The sequence below is a fragment of the Nematolebias whitei genome, chromosome 8, assembly GCF_014905685.2.
Source record: "Nematolebias whitei isolate Nwh7 chromosome 8, NemWhi1, whole genome shotgun sequence".
In the NCBI taxonomy this organism is placed as follows: Eukaryota; Metazoa; Chordata; class Actinopteri; order Cyprinodontiformes; family Rivulidae; genus Nematolebias; species Nematolebias whitei.
Genome location: NC_056505.1, coordinates 21,044,798 through 21,065,204, shown reverse-complemented (window position 1 = coordinate 21,065,204; position 20,407 = coordinate 21,044,798). Strand labels below are relative to the sequence as shown.

The 20,407-nt window shown below is 39.9% G+C and overlaps 2 protein-coding genes across 2 annotated transcripts in view; one reads left to right on the top strand and one right to left on the bottom strand.

Annotated features, from left to right (window-relative positions):
• The window catches only part of acacb (acetyl-CoA carboxylase beta), a 31,350-nt gene extending 28,489 nt beyond the window's left edge, over window positions 1-2,861 (top strand). The window contains exons 51-53 of the mRNA XM_037681047.1: window positions 525-695; window positions 987-1,123; window positions 2,350-2,861. Coding sequence (XP_037536975.1) covers window positions 525-695; window positions 987-1,123; window positions 2,350-2,476 — 435 coding nt within the window. The 3' untranslated portion in view covers window positions 2,477-2,861. The remainder of the gene's footprint in view (window positions 1-524; window positions 696-986; window positions 1,124-2,349) is intronic.
• A 1,096-nt stretch (window positions 2,862-3,957) lies between these two features.
• Window positions 3,958-10,064, bottom strand: foxn4 (forkhead box N4). Its single transcript, XM_037681048.1, has 9 exons — window positions 9,985-10,064; window positions 7,782-7,939; window positions 6,141-6,253; window positions 5,946-6,056; window positions 5,737-5,864; window positions 5,551-5,647; window positions 5,256-5,463; window positions 4,775-5,167; window positions 3,958-4,272 (listed from the first exon to the last, which is right to left on the bottom strand). The coding sequence occupies exons 1-9, from the start codon at window positions 10,062-10,064 to the stop codon at window positions 4,022-4,024; spliced, it is 1,539 nt and encodes a 512-aa protein (XP_037536976.1). The 3' UTR covers window positions 3,958-4,021.
• Window positions 10,065-20,407: the final 10,343 nt, after the last annotated feature.

The window sequence follows — 20,407 nt, the reverse complement described above, 5'->3', positions numbered from 1 at the left end:
ATATATATACACAGTATATGTACACATACATACTGTGGCTCTTGAGTAATAACCTGCACCTTTGGGAGCGGAAAAAAAAGGTTAATATTGAGCTTGATGTTGACTCTTTGAATGTTTCTGTTGTATAGAAAAGTTATTGAGCAATGGGGGAGTGGTGGCGCAGAGGTTAGAGAAGGTGGGCCTGTGATCGTAAGATCGCTGGTTCAAGCCCCGGTACCGACAACATCCAAAATGTAGGTGGGGTAGGTGAAGCACCCGCACCTGCCCCCACCCTCATTCACCCCACTCTGGGCCCATGAGCAAGGCCCACATCTGCTCCCTAATCAGGTCTCTCTTGAAAATGAGTTCTTGTGGCTCAAAGAGACTACCTGTATAAATAAAGGGTAAATGAAAGAAAAAAAAAAAATTTAGTTAATTTATTATTATTTTTTTTGTACATTATAACCGAACAGAGTGTTACTGAATTAGTATCTGGGCTGAGCTAAGCCATTTCCAACCTGGACTTTATTTGACCTTTTCAAAAGGATATTTTGGACTGGAAAAATGCACGGACCTTTTTCTACTGGCGCCTGCGTCGCCTCCTGTTGGAGCAGGTGGCCAAGTGTGAGATTCTGCAGGCCAACAAGGATCTGAGTGACGGACACATGCAGTCCATGCTGCGGAGGTGGTTCGTTGAAACCGAGGGAACAGTTAAGGTGTGTGAACACAAAACAGCTGCTAATTAAAAAAATCTGTAGAGAAACAAGACCGAAGGTTATAGACCAAATATTTATATTTTTAATATTTTTGGCACTCATCTCTCTACTCTTCCCTGCCCAAATGACTTGTTTTTCTCATTTTACAACATTCAAACTTGCAACAAAACATTTTCCTTTTTGTTGTTTGATCATTACTGAGTAACACGTTTTGACTCATTGTTTTTTAACACGTCGTTGTTAACAACCAAACCAATCTGTTTTCAACATTGTGTCTGTCTGCCATCACAGGCTTACCTTTGGGATAATAACCAAGCTGTGGTCGAGTGGCTGGAGAAACATTTGTCCGTGGAGGACGGCACCCATTCAGTCATCCGAGAGAACATCAAGTACTTGAAAAGAGAAAACGTTTTGAAGCACATTCGCAGGTATGTGCGGTTCACTTCATTTAACAACAACACACACACACACACACAACTCTTTTCACATGTGTGGCAAACGTTTTTACACCTAACAAGGTAAAGTCAGGATTCTTCTTTGTTGAAATGTTTCGTCTTTTATCCAGAAGACTTCTTCAGGCTGAAGAATCCGTCCAGAAGACCTGACTTTACCTTGTTAGAGTTATCTACCTGGATTATTGAGCACACATCAGGATGTTTTTACAACCTACTACTTATTTAGGAGCGTCTCTGTCTCACATTCCATTAAATTTTTTCATTTTGCTGCATCTAGACACCATTTTGTACTGAGAATCTCACATGCAAGACATATTTGCATCTTTTTTTACATATTTAAATAGAGGCATGTCATGGGAGGAGTCTCACGTGCGCTCACTTCCACGTTCATTTAGATGCACGAAGGAAAGGTGAGCAGAAACATGCACTTTCCTCATTTTTTCCATACGCCAGCCTTCAGTATGAAAACTGCACACTCTTTGATACACGAGGCTCTGGGAGACAACAGCTGAAAATATTTGCTGAATTAACAGCAAAGAGCTGCTTTAATCAAATGATAACTAATTAAGAGCTGAACCAGCGTGAGCTCTGACCTTTTTATGTTAGAGTTCGTGTCTAATGTTTGAGGCTGTACTCGCATGCACGTGTATCCACTTGTAACACATTTCTTTCTTATTTGCCTTTTATTGACGCTTCCTGTTTATTTTTGCAAAGTTTGCTTGTGCTGGAAACAATGAAGAGAAGTTTGCTAGCTCAGTCCATTTGTTTTGCAAGTCTAATGGCATTTTCTTGATGGATTTTGAACCAGCACAAACGAAAGCTGCTGCTTCTTTAGAAATACTTGGGTTTCTCTACGTTGTGTTTTTATTACCTCTGTGACATTATTCTAACACTTCTTATGTAGGCTGCTTATTTTTTGCACCTGTTTGTTCACTTGAATCAAGTAACCATCTATTGCAGTCTTTTTCATCATTTAGACACCTAATTTTATTTAAAATTAAAATTTGAACCCTCCAGCTCATGTTGACACTTATGGTTGCGTTCAGAATTGAACAGAGTCGAAACATTTATTTGTTTTTTTACATATTAAATCAGCGCCCCAGTTTGGGAATACTTGTTTTTTTTTTTTTTTTTGTAGTTTGAGGCCACACTGCCTTTTCAGTTTTGAAAATGTTTGATGTGCTTCTTTTCGTGTGCAGCTTGGTGGAGGCTAACTCTGACATCGCCATGGATTGCATCATCCACATGAGTCAGAACATCTCTCCCTCCCAGAGGGCCAAGCTGTCACATCTGCTCGCCACTATGGACAACACCAGCACCAGTTAAACTGTGGGACGTTATCAGGTTACATTATTAAAAACAATACACTATTGTAGTCTGCTGTACTGTTGAAGTGTAGAAGCACTTATTCACTTTGGTTGTAAATGGTGTAAAACTTCTAAAAGAACACAACCCAGGATTTTATTAAGTATTATTTGTAAAAAAAATAAATGCACAAAAGTAGTGGGTTGTGTATCACGAGTTTGAAAGTGTCTTTTAAGTTGAGCATGAAATCATTTCAGCTGTTTCCGCACATTTTATTTGACTGTATTTAAACACAAAAGTAACCAGTGTTAAACATTTCTTAACAAATATGTCTAATGAAGTAAGATTTATTAGACTTCAGAAAGTACTTGATTTATGGGTGCTAGTTGTAATTTTTAGTTGAAGATGGAACAAAAATGAATGTATTAAATACAAATAAGCTTAAACACCTTTATCCTTTGAAACCTCTTTGAATAACATTTAAGAAAAACAGATAAATATGTGCTACAAATGTTTCAAAAAATCTGTTAAATCTGTTGTTGTTTTTTTGTAAAAGTAGCAATAATCAATAGTACTGGTATCATAAATACAACTTTAAAAGGGTATTGTAAGTCCAGTTTGACATTTCAGTTTTTAATGTTAACAGTTTTTTTATTTTCTACTTTGATTTATCTACTGAATGTGCAGACTATAATGAAAATAGTTTGTATGTGATCATTTCAAAACATTTATTTTACTTTTGCCCTGATCTCTCTGTGTAAAGCAGCAGTGCTTGAAACTCAGGTTTGTAAAGCGTGGACCCCGTTTGCCAAAGGGGTCCTTCGAACAATGTGTCGATTCGCCTTGCCTCGGATCAAACATCAGCCATGACATTTCATGTGAGCGTTGGTGAACTCTTCCTGTTTCTTGTGTTTTACCAGGGGAGGTTTGTTAATAAAAATACCATGATTGTACTTTAATATAAAAAGGTTTGTTTATTGATGAGCACAGCAGACGTTTTACCTGCAGGCATGTTAATCAGAGTGTAGAAGAGCAATGTGAAAAAGCTGGACTACAGGAATGCATTTTGGATTGATGAAGCAGTCCAAAAAGCTTCTCTGTGGCAAATTCAAGCACTCAATTATATATACAGCAAAAGATTGATGGAGTCATCACTTTCTCCAGCTGCCTTTTTATAAATATAAATAAAACATCACAGCAAGAACATCTAACGCAACACAACAGACAAGAGACTGACAGCTACATAATGGGGAGGCTTTAAAACGCAGAACAACACATGGATGCTATATTACATGGAGTTCTCCGCAGAGTCTTTGTACTTCAACAGGCTTCCAGTCTTCGCTCGGCAAAACTAAATATTTTAAGTGTTAACATTTTTCTCTTACAGCCGTCAGTTTGTTTACCCATAGTTTTCTTGTCAACTCGATTTTTTTCTCCAAAGGTTCTCCAGGGTCCAAAACTTTCTTTTTCCAAAAAAGAACCCCGACCCGTTTTTTGTTGTTTTATGTCGTCCACAAACAGCAGAGTGAATCATGTCAGATGTGTTCAGTGATCACTTTGTCTCCTTTAAAGCAGGGCAATAGGCTTGCTGTTGGCCGGGGTCCCCATGTACTGTGAAGACAGGGGGTCCTGCGAGGTGTACGAGGTGTAGAGCCCTGTCACCTGCACGTCTGACAGCGGTAAGCTCAGCCCACTGGAGACGGGAGGGAGGCTGGTTGTCACCAAGTCACAGTCCGATAGTCGGAGGGGGGAGTTACTGAACGTTCCCAAAGCATCCAGGTTAAAGCTGTCGTCCTTCATTTCCTCCCACAGATTTCCTGAGCACATAGGTCAAGGTGTTAGTGCGCTGACACAACAACACTGCTGTTTTCTAAATAATAAACTGAATCCATTAACACATTATGTTCATTTAGTGGTTTTTTTTAGAGTGTATTAGAATCGATTTGAACATCTTATTGATTTAAAAAACAGATTTTTTTATTTGGGAAATTCTGCAGCTCCTGACTTAAACGTCTATCTGAAACCCTTCATTTGAGTTCCTGTCTCTTCCAATCTCTACCCAAAACTGCCATGGCAACATGTTGATTAAACTTAAATTATACTTTTGTTTGGTGAACCATCTTTGCAACAGTCCTGCACAATCCCTGTTTGAAAGGTTTTGACTTTAATGTGTGCCAAATTGTACAATACTCAAGAATTACTGTGACATAAATGAAACAAGAAAAGTCTGAACTTTAAACCAACTTTTACCAACTTCACTTTATAGAAAAATGGAAAACACAGAAGCCATCATTTGGTTGATATCAAAACTGTGCTTACCTTGAAGGGCAAAATCCATGATGCTTGGGTCCAGTGCATCTACCTCTGTGTTTGTGTCACCGTGCATGCTGTAGAAATCATCAGGCGGCTTGTTGGACTGCTGGGTGAGCGGACTGTGAGAGAGGTCGGGGACGGTGTGGAGGGGAGGCGTCTGGGCTGGAGCAGGGGACATGGGGGCCAGTCGAGCCTGAGCCTGGAGTTGAGCTTGAAGCTGGTGGTGCTGGTGCATGGGGAAACATGGCAGGGACAATGCGACTATGGGCTGAGGCTGCATCTGGCCTGGGACTGCTAACTGGAGCCCGGTTGGACAGCCAGGCAGCTGGGTCATACCGGGCTCTAAAGGCTTCCGTCTGCAGCTCTCTGGGCGGTCCGTGATCAGTTTGTCCAACTCATCTGTTCAGAAGAAAAAATAGACGGTTAGACTGATTTAAAAAAAAAACATGAGGTTTGACCTTTATGTTTGACAAAGTACACTTCTGACCAGGGTTGGCCATGCTGCGGCGAATGGCTGGGAGGTCCTTGCGTTTCCACTTCTGCATCTCTTCCTCCATCTTGTCAATTTTGGCCGGGTTCAGCGCCCACAGACAGCCCTTACGGGATGAGCTGCTCGTCTTGTTTTCAACCTTTTCAAAGCATTTGTTTAAGGAAAGGTTGTGTCGGACTGAATTCTTCCATCCATCAGGTGCAGTCTGTGTGCAAAGAATAATCAGTTTTTTTTAGGTTACATTTACATTGTCGTTTTAGTATTTATCTGTTATGTTGCCAAAAGATCATACCTTAAAATAAGGAAAGTGTTCCTTCATAAAGCTATAGATCTCACTGACTGGGAGGCTGCCAGTTTTGCTGTTCTTCAGAGCCATGGCAATCAAACAGCTGAAAATTATTATTATTATTTAATTCAATTCACAGCAGAGTGGATGATGAGGAAACTTGCGTAGAGATCTTAATTTGTTTGTAATCACCTGTAGGAGTAGATTGGTTTGGGGAACGTTTTAGGCTGCAGCTCTTGTTCTTGTGAAGTCAGACGAGGTTGTGTGAAAAGACTTGGGTTGCTGAAAGAAACGTTGCTAAAAAGCCCACCACCTGAGCACTAAGACACAAAGGGAAACATGATGAAGAACCTTATCTTGAACTGTTTTTTCTCGCTGATGAAACCTTTCTTCAGCAGTACCTGCTGTCCGCTTTGAGCCAAAGAGTACACCTGTTGGGATGTGGGCTGATAAACTGAGGTAGGGCACTGATATCCAGGGGAAGGGAGCCCATTCATGGAGAACGGAGACATCTGTAAACAAACGCATGGACATTTTACAATAAACTATACACGTTAAATCACTTTTGTTTTTCCTGCAGTTGTGTGAGGACTCACACTTCCATTGTGGGTGTTGATGATGCTTAATCCCAGGGGGCTGTGCTGGATATTACTCTGGAGGTGGAGCATGGAGCTCTGACTAGTTGGTATCGTCATGTTGCTCAGTTGAGCTAAAAAAAAAACACAAAGGCTTGAATATTTATTGCTTCATAAAATAATGTGTCCGTGCATTTAGAGTTTTGGATGCTTGAAATTAGGGTCCGTAGTTTATGACAAAAACTACAATATAAGTGGTTTTAAAATTGGTCTGTGCCAAAAGGTGAAGGCAGATAATGTTTTTGCCGAAGTCTCTGTGTGTACATGTGTCTGTTACAAAAATATCCCTTGAACCTCTAGACAAATTTTAATACAGAAAGAAAACATTGGATGTACACATCTACTGTACAAATAGAGATGGCTAACTCAGCCAACTTTAAAGATTGACCTAAGATTTGATGTAGTAGTACTTGAGAATAATCTCTATTATATATAGTCTGATTGCCCAAGAGCTTTGTTAAAAATTCACAAATAATAATTTGGAGTCAATCCTGTTTGTTAGCCAAATATGTCATGAGCTGCTGGATAGATTGAAATGAAGCTTTTAGGAAATAATCAATGGCGGTAAATCTACAACCTTTTTCCATTTGGAGCCAACCCAATTTAAGATGGCCGCCACAGCCAACTGACATTAGAAAACACAAAAATGTCAGTAACTCGGTCAGTTTTACTCATGATGTACTAAAGTTTTGTGCGGTAGAAGCTGAGCGTCATCCCCAACACAGATTTTGAGCAATGCATTGTGACATTTTTGCTTAAAAGCTTATAGCATTAACTTTGGAGGTAACCTGGATTGTCCGTTAGCAAAATATCTCCACTGAATGGACTTCAGTTAAACTTTCAAAACGTAAACATCTACAACTGATTACAATTTTGGAGTCAGTTCAATTCAAGATGACCACCACAACTAATTGACATGCACAAACACAAAACTGGTCGTGACTCAGTTTAACAGATACTGAGCTGTGGTGGTGGTGGAGTCATTCACAACGAAGTCTGAGAGTGAAATCTTGTAATATTGCATGAGACTGTGCTTGATGTTAGTATCCAAAACAGCTACAACTCCATCTCTTCTCAGCAGCACATTATTTTAATTTAAATGTCTGACGTGAAAGTCAGCAGGCAATAGTCATTCCTTCGACTAATGAGAGGCCTCCAGTTTAAAAACATGTTGCTGCATGTGCCTTTTGGAGATTTCTGCACAGGAGCAGAGATGTGGCAGGTCAATACCAAGCCTATAATAGTGGAGTTCATAACCACTATATCATGATGTGGAAACAGTTTATTTTTTGAGTGTAATCAATTGTTGTTTAATGTTTTGGTCACAATATTAAAGCAAATAAGTTAGTGAAGTTCAAATTTCAGCAAACTACATTAAAGTTATTAATTTTTATTTATCTTTATGGGAATAATTGCAGGAAAATTACAAAAAGTGAAACATTAATCATAGTTTTTTTTCCTACTATTTTTCAGGCTAGTTCTAAAAATAGTTTGTGGACCAATGATAATGGTAATCGTGGATTTTATCAGACTTGATTTATCCCGTCAGAGACTTTTTGCTGTGTTTGAGTGTTTCACTGCCCCCCTCCCTGTCAGCCTCACCTGTCTGTTGCTCCAGCAGGCTGCTCGGGGAGGGCCCGTTACTGTGGCCTCTATCAGCCATCTGCCGGGGTACATCCACGGAGGTGAGCCACGACAGGGACTGCAGGTCCCCAGGGAGGTCCTCCACTCTCAGCTGGGAGGGGTCCGTGGTCAGGAGTCTTCAGGAGAGGATGGGGGAGGGGGGATTTTCATAGTTAACACTGCAGTGAGCTCAAACACACACGCACGCACACATATAGATCACAAGTGGGATTTAAATCTACACACAGGAGGGAAGACTTTATCCCTCATGGACAAAACAACGTAAAGAGTCTGAATGAGGGAGATGAAAGCTGCTGAGTGGAGATAAGTATTAGCAGGCCAGGATTTAAAATAAGAAGATTAATCACAAGTGTAATTTAACAGTGACAGTTTTATTCAACGATAAAAGTTGATACTTTTTAAATTCTGGGCAGTGTCTTTTGACATCATCGTGTGTGTGTGGGGGGCATGGTTTGTTTTGGCACATAACTTTTACATTATGTGCCAAATTAGAAATGTTGGTTTGTTTATTTTTTTTTTTTTTAGAAAACCATAAAAACTAGAGAAACCATTTCAGAATATATTTTTCCAGTAAAAAAAAAAACGCCTGAGTTTTTAAATAAAACTGACCAGAATCATTTGTTTAGCCAGCATCAATTAACCTTCAGTTACGCCTTTAAATGGGAGGGGGGCTTGAAGAGAACGAGAGGAATCCTCTTGAATCCACTCCACACACATACAGGGTTCTGTAATTGGGGTTGCCATGGCAACATGTAAAATTCAGTTACTTTGTGGGGTCTGTGGACACTGCAGCAGTATACCCCCACCCTCCACTTCATACAGACGTACCAAATCTAGCAGGAAAAAAAACCACCCCTGTGTCAGGTGACCGTAGCCGCGCCTTACTCATTGGCTGAATCATAAGTAAACAACACATGAGATCGTTTGAAACACAGGACAGCAGCACATGTCGCCCGAAACAGTTGGCCCCCCATCTATTGAAAAATGATCACTCTATTGTGTCTCAAACGACAAATCTGCCCAGTGGCACGTGTCTCTATTGTCTTCCCTCAGACCCTTCCTTGATTGTCTCTGTCATTTCTTTTCTTTAACCGGCCTTCGCATTAATCTGGTGGAATGACAGCCCCAGGGACAAATAGGATGCCATCTGCTTCCCTGTCCCTTTCCAGCCTCCTTACCCCCCCACTCCCTCTATACCCACCTTAACTGGGAACGTAGCAGAGAGGGGGTGTGGATGTTGTTTGAGGTCAGGGCTATGTGTTGGGACGTTTGACATTATGGCTGCCAGGAATCAGCAGCACGCTTTAACTCATTTCCTGATAGAGCTTTAAATGCTTGAGAGAAATCAACTTTTATTTTATTTTACATAAAATACTGAGTCAGTGTGTTAATGTTTACTGGCGTGATGATGCATTAGATAGAAGTCCTTGTTTCCTCACTTTGGTGTGTTTTAAGAAAGCAACTCTGTGAAATGCTGCAATCATTTACAACATTAGCTGAATATGTAGTGACAAGAACTATTGAATCATTAACACGTCGGGGACATTTTCACCACCTTCCTCTGTCACTTAGCAGAGCATGGTAATTGCTCACCGATGCAATTTAGTTGGATGTTCTCCATGTGTCATCACAGCTTTTTCATGAGTTCAACAACTCTAAATTTTGTGCCTCCTCCCTCCCTCCCTCCCCTCTCCTCTCGCCTTGCTCCGTTTCCAATTGGGAACCACTTGTGGACACTGGTGACCCAGAGCGCCCCGTCTCCCTCTGAGCTGGACAGCAGAGAGGCTCAGGCTCTCCATGCACAGACAGCAGGAGTGTAAACAGAGCTGATGGTTTCTGACAGATCCATTCAGATTGAAAATCATTTATTCTTAAGGATTTTTTCCTCTTTTTTTCATGGTTTAGCCCCACCTCTCTCTCTCTCTCTCTCTCATACACACACAGAGCTGTCCATCCACCATCAAGTTAAATGTAATGGATTAAACCGTTTATTCCACAATTGTTTAGGGAAACACCCCAGAAGGATGATACACAACACCATGCATTTTATACATGGAATGGTCTCAGATTTAAATGTTACTGACAAGATTTAGCAATTAAAAAGCACATTGTTGTACATTGAGCTTCTAGTGATAAATGAAGTTCCTTTAAAGCATCCTACCTGTAGTCCTGTGGGGACGGATGATGACCGGCATTCTCAATGATTCCCGACATCCTGGATGTTATTCCACCTTCTATCATTTCCTGGGATATGTTGTAGCCTATCTCTGCAGTACATAACAAAAATTCAAGTTTCTATTATCTGTAAACCTTCCAACTTAGATAAACATGCTTCATAAGATTATAACTTCCAACAATCTTGCTTTTAAGTGAATAAACACCATAAGAGTACAATGGATTATAGACTATATAAACATCTGATTTTAGAATTAAAAAAACACGTTAAGGCAATAACTAATAAAATCCACACAGTTTTTGTCTGGCATAAGTATGTTTTTGTTGGCGCTAGGCATCATTTTACTGATTCGTTTTAGATTTTGGTGCTTAAATCAGATCAACAAGTTCATAAAGAAGGCTGGCTCAGTTCTGGGGACTCCTCTAGAACCTTTGGAGATGATTGTTCAAAGAAGGATTCTTCATAAAATGAAGAACATTATAGACAACCCTCAGCATCCTCTTCATCAGACTGTCATACAACAACAAAGTCTCTTCAGTCAGAGACTTCTTCAGATCTGTTGTAGGACAGACCGCTACAAGAGCTCCTTCCTGTCCACAGCCATCAGCATCTAGAACAACTCTTTAATGAAACCAGGATGATGAGTTACCACAACATATAATTTCCCTCTGGGATTAATAAAGTATTTTTGAATTGAATTGAATTAAATCCCCTTAAAAACCCTTGCATCTGTCATTTTATTGTAGTATTAAGTAAAGCATGCAGTCATTTTTTTTTTTAAATAATGAAAACGCATTTTATCTAAATACATTTTAATTGGCTTATTTAGCCTGCCAATTAATTTAGTCTTTGAAAAGGTTGAAATGGCAACTAGCTTAAAACAAGCTATCTAAAAACATATTGCGGTGTTGAGAGAGAAAATTACCTGTTTTGGTTGATATTGAAGGATGTGAGAGCTAGTTGTGAGCCCCGTACTGTATTCCTCTGCTGCACTTGATTCTTTCAAAAGCGTTTTTAAATTTCCCTCTCTGGAGCTGTCCAGCACTCTGACATGCGCAGTAGGGACCAAAGCGGAGCCACCCGGAAGTGGGAAAAGGAGGGGTCCTGCACTTTGACAGCGGTTGTCAGCGCGATGCCTGTCAACAACAGACCCGACACAGTGCAGCTCCACAACAAGTGCGTTTTAGTTTTCAGTTTCCGCTCCTTCAGGTCCATCAATCGGTCGAAGGTTTAATCGATTAAACATCGGTCCATGTTTTATCCATAAACCCTATCTTCTCATTGGAATGATCATAAAACTGATGAGCCTCATCCATATATATGTATATATATATATATATATATATATATATTTTTTTTTTTTTTCAAATAAAAACCAAAAACATGTCAAACAAAAATTCTAATATAACATGGAAATTAGGCTACATAACAAAAAACTAATTAGAGAGAAGAAAAAAAAAAAAAAGCAATAAAAGCTATTTCTCTCCTGGTCCCTGTAGCTCCCTCCTTCAGGGCAGAAACGTTGTGAGTCGCAACTTGTGGTGACATCCGTGTATGAGTGTGAACTTTTTTTTTTTTTTTTTTAATAAAGGAAGTGCTTGTAGATTATTTGCTTCCCGCCACAGAGGCCGCGTCCTGCTCCCCTCAGCAGTGGGAAAAGGAGAAGGGGAGGCGGGTAAAGGGAGGGCAGGGGGCCGGCTGGGCTGCAGCAGGAGGCGGCAAAAACCTCCAGTCTGAGGAGAGAGCAGGTTCACCTAAAAAAAAAAAAACAGATGGAGGAGTTTCATAACAAGAATAGTGATGCACATTCTTGTCTCCTGGATATTTCTTTAATTTATGGGAGCTATTTGATGGCGGATCAGAGTTATAGGCTTATTACAATGCAGCTTCTCCCCTCATAATTTATCAGAAAATATAATGAAATGCAGAGCCATGGGTAGAAGTCACATTTATAATTTAACTATAACTTGTTTTAGAAAAATAAATGCAAAACATAAAATTATAAACCCAAACTCCCCTTCCATAATCGAAATGCATCACTTATTATGAGTGAAAATCTTTGCACAAGAGAAACTGAAAACCAGTTCAGTCTTCCAAGAGGCCACCAGGCACTGTGAAACCAGTTTTAGGTTGAACTGGAAATTAAGAGAGACTGTAGTATCAGCTCGATCAGCCCCATGGGAGCCTACAGATGGCCTGTCACAATGGGCACAATCAATGATTACATGCATGAAGGTAACGGACAAAAACAGGCCCATCTTCAGAAAGGACATCCTTCAGGTCCTAAAACCCGCAGAGTTATGATCTGCAGGCTGCACACTGCAGGGCTTAGTGGAGGGGAAAATAAAATCTGATCCAGTGGCTGATTAGAGCCTAAAGATGGTCCTGGTGCTGGTGGTGGTATAATTTAGTTGACAGTGTGACCCCTGCACCCAGGAGCATGACAATTACACAGTGGCAGCTACAAACAGCAGATGGTGGGCAGAATTACCAGCCATAACAAAGACAAGTTGATTTGCTGGCCAGTAAAGTCTTGTATGATGAGCAGTAACAGTGATTTAGTGAATTATATCAATATTTTTGAAACGCAGAAACATGCGAGGAGTCCATATTGTGATCATTTGCTCTTATTGCTTTAAATTACTTTTCCAGTTTGGGATAAAACAACGTGTAATAAATTGCTGTATTCCATTGATTACACACAAAAAACACTACATTGAAATAAAAATGAGTTAACTGCTGGCTCCATCATGAAATGCAGCCCAGAAGCGATGTTGTAAATCTGTGACTAATTTTTAATCCAACAAAGCATTGTCTGAGATTACTAAACTCTAGTGATAAAGCTACAGATGACCAATAAATAAATAAACTATAATATTTCTGTTTAAAGCATGCAGCTGTATTGGCTTTTTCATTAAAATATAACAAAACTGCACAGAGGCACAAAAATGGTGCATGTTTGTAACTGCACTGCTTTTATATCCATAAAAGGATATATTTTAATATTTTAATATTAATTTTTTTTTTATTATGTTAATATTTAATTTTTTTAAATTTTATATTGTCAAAAAACAATCTCTTAAAAATAAACTTGTTTTTTTCCCTTTGGAGACCTTTCAGAATTAACACTTCTCATTAAAGTACTGATTTGAATTTAACTAATAATTACTTGCTTGGAATAGAAAATTATCATGGCTTGATTACAGTAAACTACAGAACTAAATATATAAAGGTTCAAACGCTTTGTTTTCAGTGAGCACCCAATATTTATAATAATAATTTATAATAATTATAATTCCCAAAAGGAATATTAGAAGATCATTTTAGCGTTCATGATTTTAGATGCAAATATGAGGAGAGGAGCAGAAACGCACCTCATTGTAGTCCAGAACAGACCTGCAGGCGGACAGCAACTGGTTCCTGTAGAGATTTTTTTTTTTAATTGTTATAAATTAAAGTTTAGTCACAAAAGATTTGTGTATAATCAAAAAGAAAATTTCGAGTTGAGCTAACTTAAATAACCATAAGAAACAAATGTTTTCACATGGATTTTAAAAGTTTTGGGAGTTTAATCCTCTGATAACATGATAAAGTTCACGCTCCAACTGTTTGACCATTTTGCAAACAACCAGAGAGGCAGTTACGTAATATTACAAATATACTGTAGTTCATCCTAAAAAATTTAAGTTTGTTTTAAAGGAATAAAAGCTTATTTCGATTTTTATTTTTTTAGATAAAAAGACCAAATATGACTATTCTAAACCCATTTTTAAGGTTTTATTGAGCTCTCAACTGTTCATTTTTAAATGTAGTTTTTCAGCAAACTTTCTGCACTTTGAAAAATCTGAACTTTAAAACAATAAAGTTGTCTAAAAAAATAGATATTTCAGCTGAATTTTAAATAATATAATGAAATCAAAGCTCATTTTACTCTCATGTTAGAGTAAACTAGTGGTGACATGCAAATTATTATTGTTTCTTTTTAGATGGGGGCTCCTCTGTGTGTGTTTATTACTAAAGTATTAATATTCTGTCCATTAGAGTCATACAGTAAAATATTGCTTTATGTCCTTGTAGTGACATGGCCAGATGTTTTAGGGTCATGGTGGTGACCTGGTGCCTCCTCTGGGATGTGTGTGTGGGATCTGGCTCTGTGTAAAACTTAGGAGCACAAGGACTCCCTGCAGCTGAGGAACACGGTGATGATGCTCACCTCTCATGCCTGTTCTGGAGTAATGAGGATACAATGAGATCACCGCCAGAGGGCTGGCCTGTGTTTTCGTCCGGCACCGAGTGTTTACTCAAAACACATCGGTCCCTCTGAGAACGAGGTCAGCTCAGCCTGCTAATCGCCTCCGCAGGCACAGACACGGTGTTTCCTCCCTCTTAAGAAGAGACTCTCACCAAAAGTGGCCCACTGGTGGCTGTCAGCCATACTTGGCCAAACAGCCGCATATGCGTTCAGCCAAATACTTTGTTTCCCACCTAGATGGTTAGGTCTCACTTTGACAGGAAGATCAGTGAACTGGAGAGGTCAGGCTGTAGATGGATGTTGGAGAATTTTCAGTGTGAATATTTGTATTGTGTTTCTTTATTATGGCTGAGAACATCTTTCCCTCCTGCTTTGAGAAAATGCCCAAAACATTCTCCTATCTCCATCTGGAGGCCGACTCGCCGACGGCCATGGATCATGTTTTTGCGTCTGACTGTGGCTGGCTATGAGGGAACGCCCACTCGCCTCTGCTGCTGTATAAAAGTCTGCAGAAGACTTTATTTGACGCTCATTCTGTGGCACGTTCCATGCATTATGTATGGAATCTGTCTTGAATGGGTCTTTGCAAGTAAAGTGCCAGTTGAAGATCTCCTGTTGTCGAGTGGTTCTTTTTGAGTAAGATAAGCGAGAACATTTTTCTCTAAAATTTAATCTACACAGTGGAAAGAAAACACTTTGCACTTTAATCAGCAATAGCTTTATAGTTTAATCATAGTCTTTCCTCATATTAGTACTGGACTGACATTTCTTTTTTTTACCCAGTTTATTATTTTTTTTTTTTTTATCCTTATTAGGACATTATATTAATTTCTATTCATTTCAGTAGTCTAATCCTAACCCTAGCATGACATCCCATTGTATTAAAACCAGGCTTAGTTCTCATAAAGATCCCAGACTAAACACCTTCTATACCTAGAAGTTGAATCCAGAATGGGACCAAACTTCCCCGTGGGCTGGTTCCAGTTCAAGTTTTAAGTCCTGCCTCCTCGCCATAAATGAGTGGAAACTCCGATTATGTTTAAGTGTTGACTTTAGTTTATTCATGTAGTTCTGACCTTGCTGATGTATGTTCAAATAGCTGTCGTTCAGTTTTCCTTGCTTAAAATAAAGTGAATGGATTTTATCCAAAAAAGTTCAATCTGGGCCTCTGGACATTAAAAAAAAACAAAAAACAAAACAAAGCAAAAATATATAGAAATGTTTCATCTCTCATCCAAGAGACTTCCTCAGTCTGAGGTGCTGTTTTCAGCTCAGTCTCTTAAATAGTACCTTCTCAGAGTGGATCAACCAGTTTGCTGCTGATGCTTTAGTACTTATGCAAATATTAAATTTATAATGATGTATTTAGGCTTAATTGCACAGAAAAGCCTCACACAATTTCACACATTTCACAACCATGACCTCATTGCTCAAGTGTCCGACTCCAACAGGTTAATCTATAATGAGTCTTTTTGTACACTACTACTTCTACTCTCAATAGAGTTGAAAAGAGCCCTTGTTTGAATCTTTCAAAGGTCAGTGGTATTGACCTTTTAGTGCTCTGTTTGTGTCAACACCGAAGTCTGTGGTCTGAGCAGGGTCAGAGCCCTAAAGAGCCAAGATGGAGCAAAAGTCCTCTTTTTGTTCACAGGTAACTGAGTTGAAAAGATGCTCTGCTTTTTAAGTATCAGCACTAACATGATGGAGTTCTAACACTCTAAATCCAAAATATTTAATAAAATGATTTTTGTTTGTGCAGTGACCATAAAGCTATTAGCCAGAGTGGTGTCACTTGAGGATTTAAGGTTTTACATTTAAAGAAGCAGACATAATAATAAATAATTTCTTTAGGGCAGTTGCATGGATGATTATTTGGTCCTCTTGTTTTCTTTCTTTAAGCAAGACAGAAATCTTGTTTATGAAAAGAAAAATCCAACACAAGGAGTAAAGTGTAAAAGAACCTCGTTTCACTCGTCACTTCTGGACTGAAGTGATGACAGGCCCAACTTTCGCCATGCTGTCCTGAAAAACTAGAATAACGGAATATGATCGCACAGTGGATCTAAAGAAAAGAACGAAGAAAGAAAGTCTGAGGGCGAAGAGGAATTAGGAACACAGAGAGAAATAGAAAGGGAGGGGGGACATTGAATTGGAAACAAAATAAAAAGGCGAGGAGAGAGAGAGGGGGCAGCAGAGGAGTGACGTGAGTGTTATCATCAGCTCTCATTCTCAGCATGGAATCCATAATGGGAAAATCAACCTCCCTGACTCCTGTGTAATTGGATTTGCCGGGTCTCGTGCTGAATCAGTGCCTAGTGGGCAGCGCAAAGCTTGTTAAGATTGGACAAGCATCGCTGGGCCGGAGGAGAGGTGGGGCAGCAGCTGAGGTAACCTTGACAACTTCTCTGGAGTGGAGAGGGAATAATGTAATATGTTGAACACTCAGCTGGTGGGCCATCACAACTTACTGGAGGCAAACCAGGACAGAAACTGGAAAGAACCTCCTGTTTTCTAAACATGTAGATCACCTGAGCAGAGAAAATGGACACCAGTGTTAACTGGTTGAATCATGTGGTTACCAGGTTACAGCGCTAAACACTTTACTAGTCTGCAACCAATGGCAGCAACTTTAGGAATATTTAAGGACGCACATCCCGTCATATTGAAAGCAGCTTTTAATCAATCTGTAATTTACCCAGCTAATCAAAAATCAGCAACCAGACCTGAAACTGGGAGCTTTTTGTTGTCCCAGTGATGTAATGGAGATTAAGGACAGAAGAAACAGAGAAGAAAGAGAGAGGTAAAGTGGGGGTGGGATGAGTTGGTGCGGTTTAGATCCTGTTTCTGTATTGTTATGTTACACTCAGTAGAGCAGCAGACAGCACGGTAAGACTGAATAAGATCTCTCTACCTTCCAACACATGAATGATTCAGCACTCGGCCTCAGCGCCTTGGGTCTGCGTGAGACATCATTAGATCTGTTTATGGCCTCCAAGCAGTATCACCAACATATCTCACAATACATGAAGGAGCTTTTAGATGATGGAGAGGACAGGAAACGTGTCCAGACTTTTTCAAACGACTCCCAAGAGCCCAGCTGTTCACTGATCATCTTCATGCCAGCACACACAAAAGGACTCAGTGTTTCTGCCTTGCTTCTCTGGAGGAGAGGACCAAGAGTCTGCAGCTTGTTGGCAAACTCACCGAGCTTCAGAAATGCAGGTTTGAGTTTGCTTTGTGTGTGTGTGGGGGGGGGGGGGGGGGGGGGGGGGATTGGGGGAATCACATTACTAGAAGAGTTTAAATATTTGTTTTAAAGTGATTATTTGTAAGAAGCATCACAACTGACTGGTTGAGACGAAGCAGCTGAATTATCCAAAATCAGTCATTTTGTTGTTTTTACTGGTAGCCCGGATGTTTTTTGTTTGTTTTGTTTTTGTTAAATGATTAGTATATACGGAACAAATTCAGCAAACATAAAGATAATAATATATTAATAATATATTTATTATAATAATTAGTGAGTATTAAGGTGCTGGTGGCTGATTTAATTGAGTCGATACAACATGCAAATTGACGATATTTGCATGCTTTGCAAGGATATTCATCTTTTTTTTTATGGGGCGGCTGTGGCTGAGTAGTTAGAGCAGTCATCCTCCAATGCAAGAGTTGGGGGTTCAAATCCACCAGCAGTCACATGCTGAAGTGTCCCTGGGCAAGACACTGAACCCCTCATTGCCTCCGATGTGTGTCCCATCGGTGTATGACTGTGATAAAGCACTGATTAGTCTCTTTAGAATGATTTGTTCAATTAGTTTTGTATAAATATAGTAGAGTGCTGTATAAATGGGTAAATGGGGACACAGATTGTAATGTAAAGCACTTTGAGTGTCTTGATAAGATAGAAATGAGCTATATAAAATACAGTCCATTTACCATTTCATTCATTATTGTCAAAGGTGAAAGGGTGATAATGCTTTTGCTTGTGTCCGTGCGTGTTTGCCCATGTGTGTTCATTTGTCTGACAGAAAGCAAAATATTTCATGAACCAGTGAACGGATTTTAATTAAACTCTCAGAAAACAAACATTATGTATTTGTCTACAACATATTAGGTTTTGTAGTCAAGCCAATTCAAGATGGCCACCACAACGAACTGACCATAGGAAACAGAAACTGGCTATAAAACATCCAGTTTTACCAACATTAAGTTAAAATTTGGTGTGGTAGTAGTTGAGAGTCATGCACAACACATACTCGGAGCACTCACACATCTTGCGAGATCTTACAATATTACATGTGATCATACATAACACCATTTACAAGTTTGGACCAAAACAGCTATAAAGCCGTTAACACAAGCTGATCTTAGTTTAAATCTCTTGCATGAAAGCTGGCGGGCGATATGCATTCCTTTGAGGATTGCTATACAAATTTGAGAGCTGTTTCACCTGCTTCATTTAACTTCAAATCAAGCTGTTCTGTCAAAAAATTAACAATATTTCTGGAAGCTTGCTTTCTTTTTTAGCGATCAGGTCAAGTTAAATCAGCGTCAGTCTACTTTGTAAGGACAGAAATGTTCTTGTTTGTGTTTAAACGAATGAAACTCCTCAGCAGCCACTTCTCTTCCCTTTCTCTGTCGTCTCAAAAAGCTGCCTCCACTTCCCGCACAGATGAGGTCACTCTGTCTCAGGCAACACTGATACTCTAGACCAGGTCAAGGGACCATCTCTTAATTAAAATACTATTGGTTGTGCTGTGAAGTATCAAAGCAACGCACCTGATCTGACGCTTGCTTTGAGGATTAATTACACAATCTTTCTTTCCGCTGCGCGTTGGCTGTCACTCGTTTAATTATAATTTGAACTATTATGTTGCTCGTTATGTACAAACATAACATCTACATACTTCAAGGTGGTTCTTTGTGTCCTGGGCTGAGAACGCCCATTTGGCCTTTCCAACACAGTATCATTAGAAACACTTATCCGTTCTGCAAACAGCTGTCATAAAAGGAAAATAGCTGCAGGAACACCAAAGGAAAGCAGAATGAAAACAGCAGACCTTTACATTCAGTCAGAAAACTGAAAGCATTAGCATTATTATTGCTTCTGAACTGATCAATACCCCCTCTTGACAGGAGCTTATCTGTCCACTTGTAATACTGTATGGCATCCCTGAGTTATGCACATTGTCTCCTTGTGAAGCCCTGAGAGAAGTTTGTTCCCATGAAAGAAGGGGGGTGTCACAGATATACCACACCAGCACCACCACCATCACATCGCCAGATTGATTCTGACGTCCAAAAAGGGGCTCCTTCAATGATATTGTTCACCTGTCTCATTGGCTTAAAGTGGGTGGGTGGGAGGGGAGTGCTGTGGGAAGGGGGTCGTGTGAGGGTTATTGGTGGGGGACACAGGGTGAGGGGTATTGTTTAAGAAAGGGTTTAGAGGATTGGGGGTACGGTGCTGACAGGTGGGAAAAAAATTAAAAAAAAAACACACTCCTATCTGACTAGTCTCCTCTGTCCTTCCATGGGGCCCTGCTCGAGCAACGTAATGAAGTCCAAATTACAGCACAACACCGCTCAGAACAAACCTCTATTGTTTGCCCCCGGGGCACACTAAGCACACCAAATGAGTGTCACAGCAAGCAGCGGGGCACGGACCGTTACTGCACCATTTAGTCTGTCTCGTTGTCTCAAGACGGCCCCGTTTTCAGAGGTTCTCAGATCAGACAAATGCTGCTCCCCTCCTCCTCCTCCTCCTCCTCTGGCCTTCTTCGCCTTCACCCCTTCCTCTGTACAGCTACAACCCCCCCCCCCCAACTCCTCACCCCAAAATAGGCCAAAATCACTTCCATTGTGTTTCGACTGCCTAGTGTGAAATTCACTGTGACGTTAAATGTTTTCTAATGAATAATTACTGAATGGATATGCAGGGGGAATATGTGTAATGGATTGTAGACTGCATTTTAAAGACGTCTTTTTTTGTCTCTTTTCCGTGGTATTTACAGGACAAAAAACATTTGGCCTTTCTCAGAAGAAACGAGGGCCATAGATGGAGGACGGGGGGCACAGGGGAGGGGGGAAAGGAGGGCTTTGTGTCAATTAGATCCAATGGATTATCTTTTTTTAAATGTTTTTACAGAGAGAGTTGAG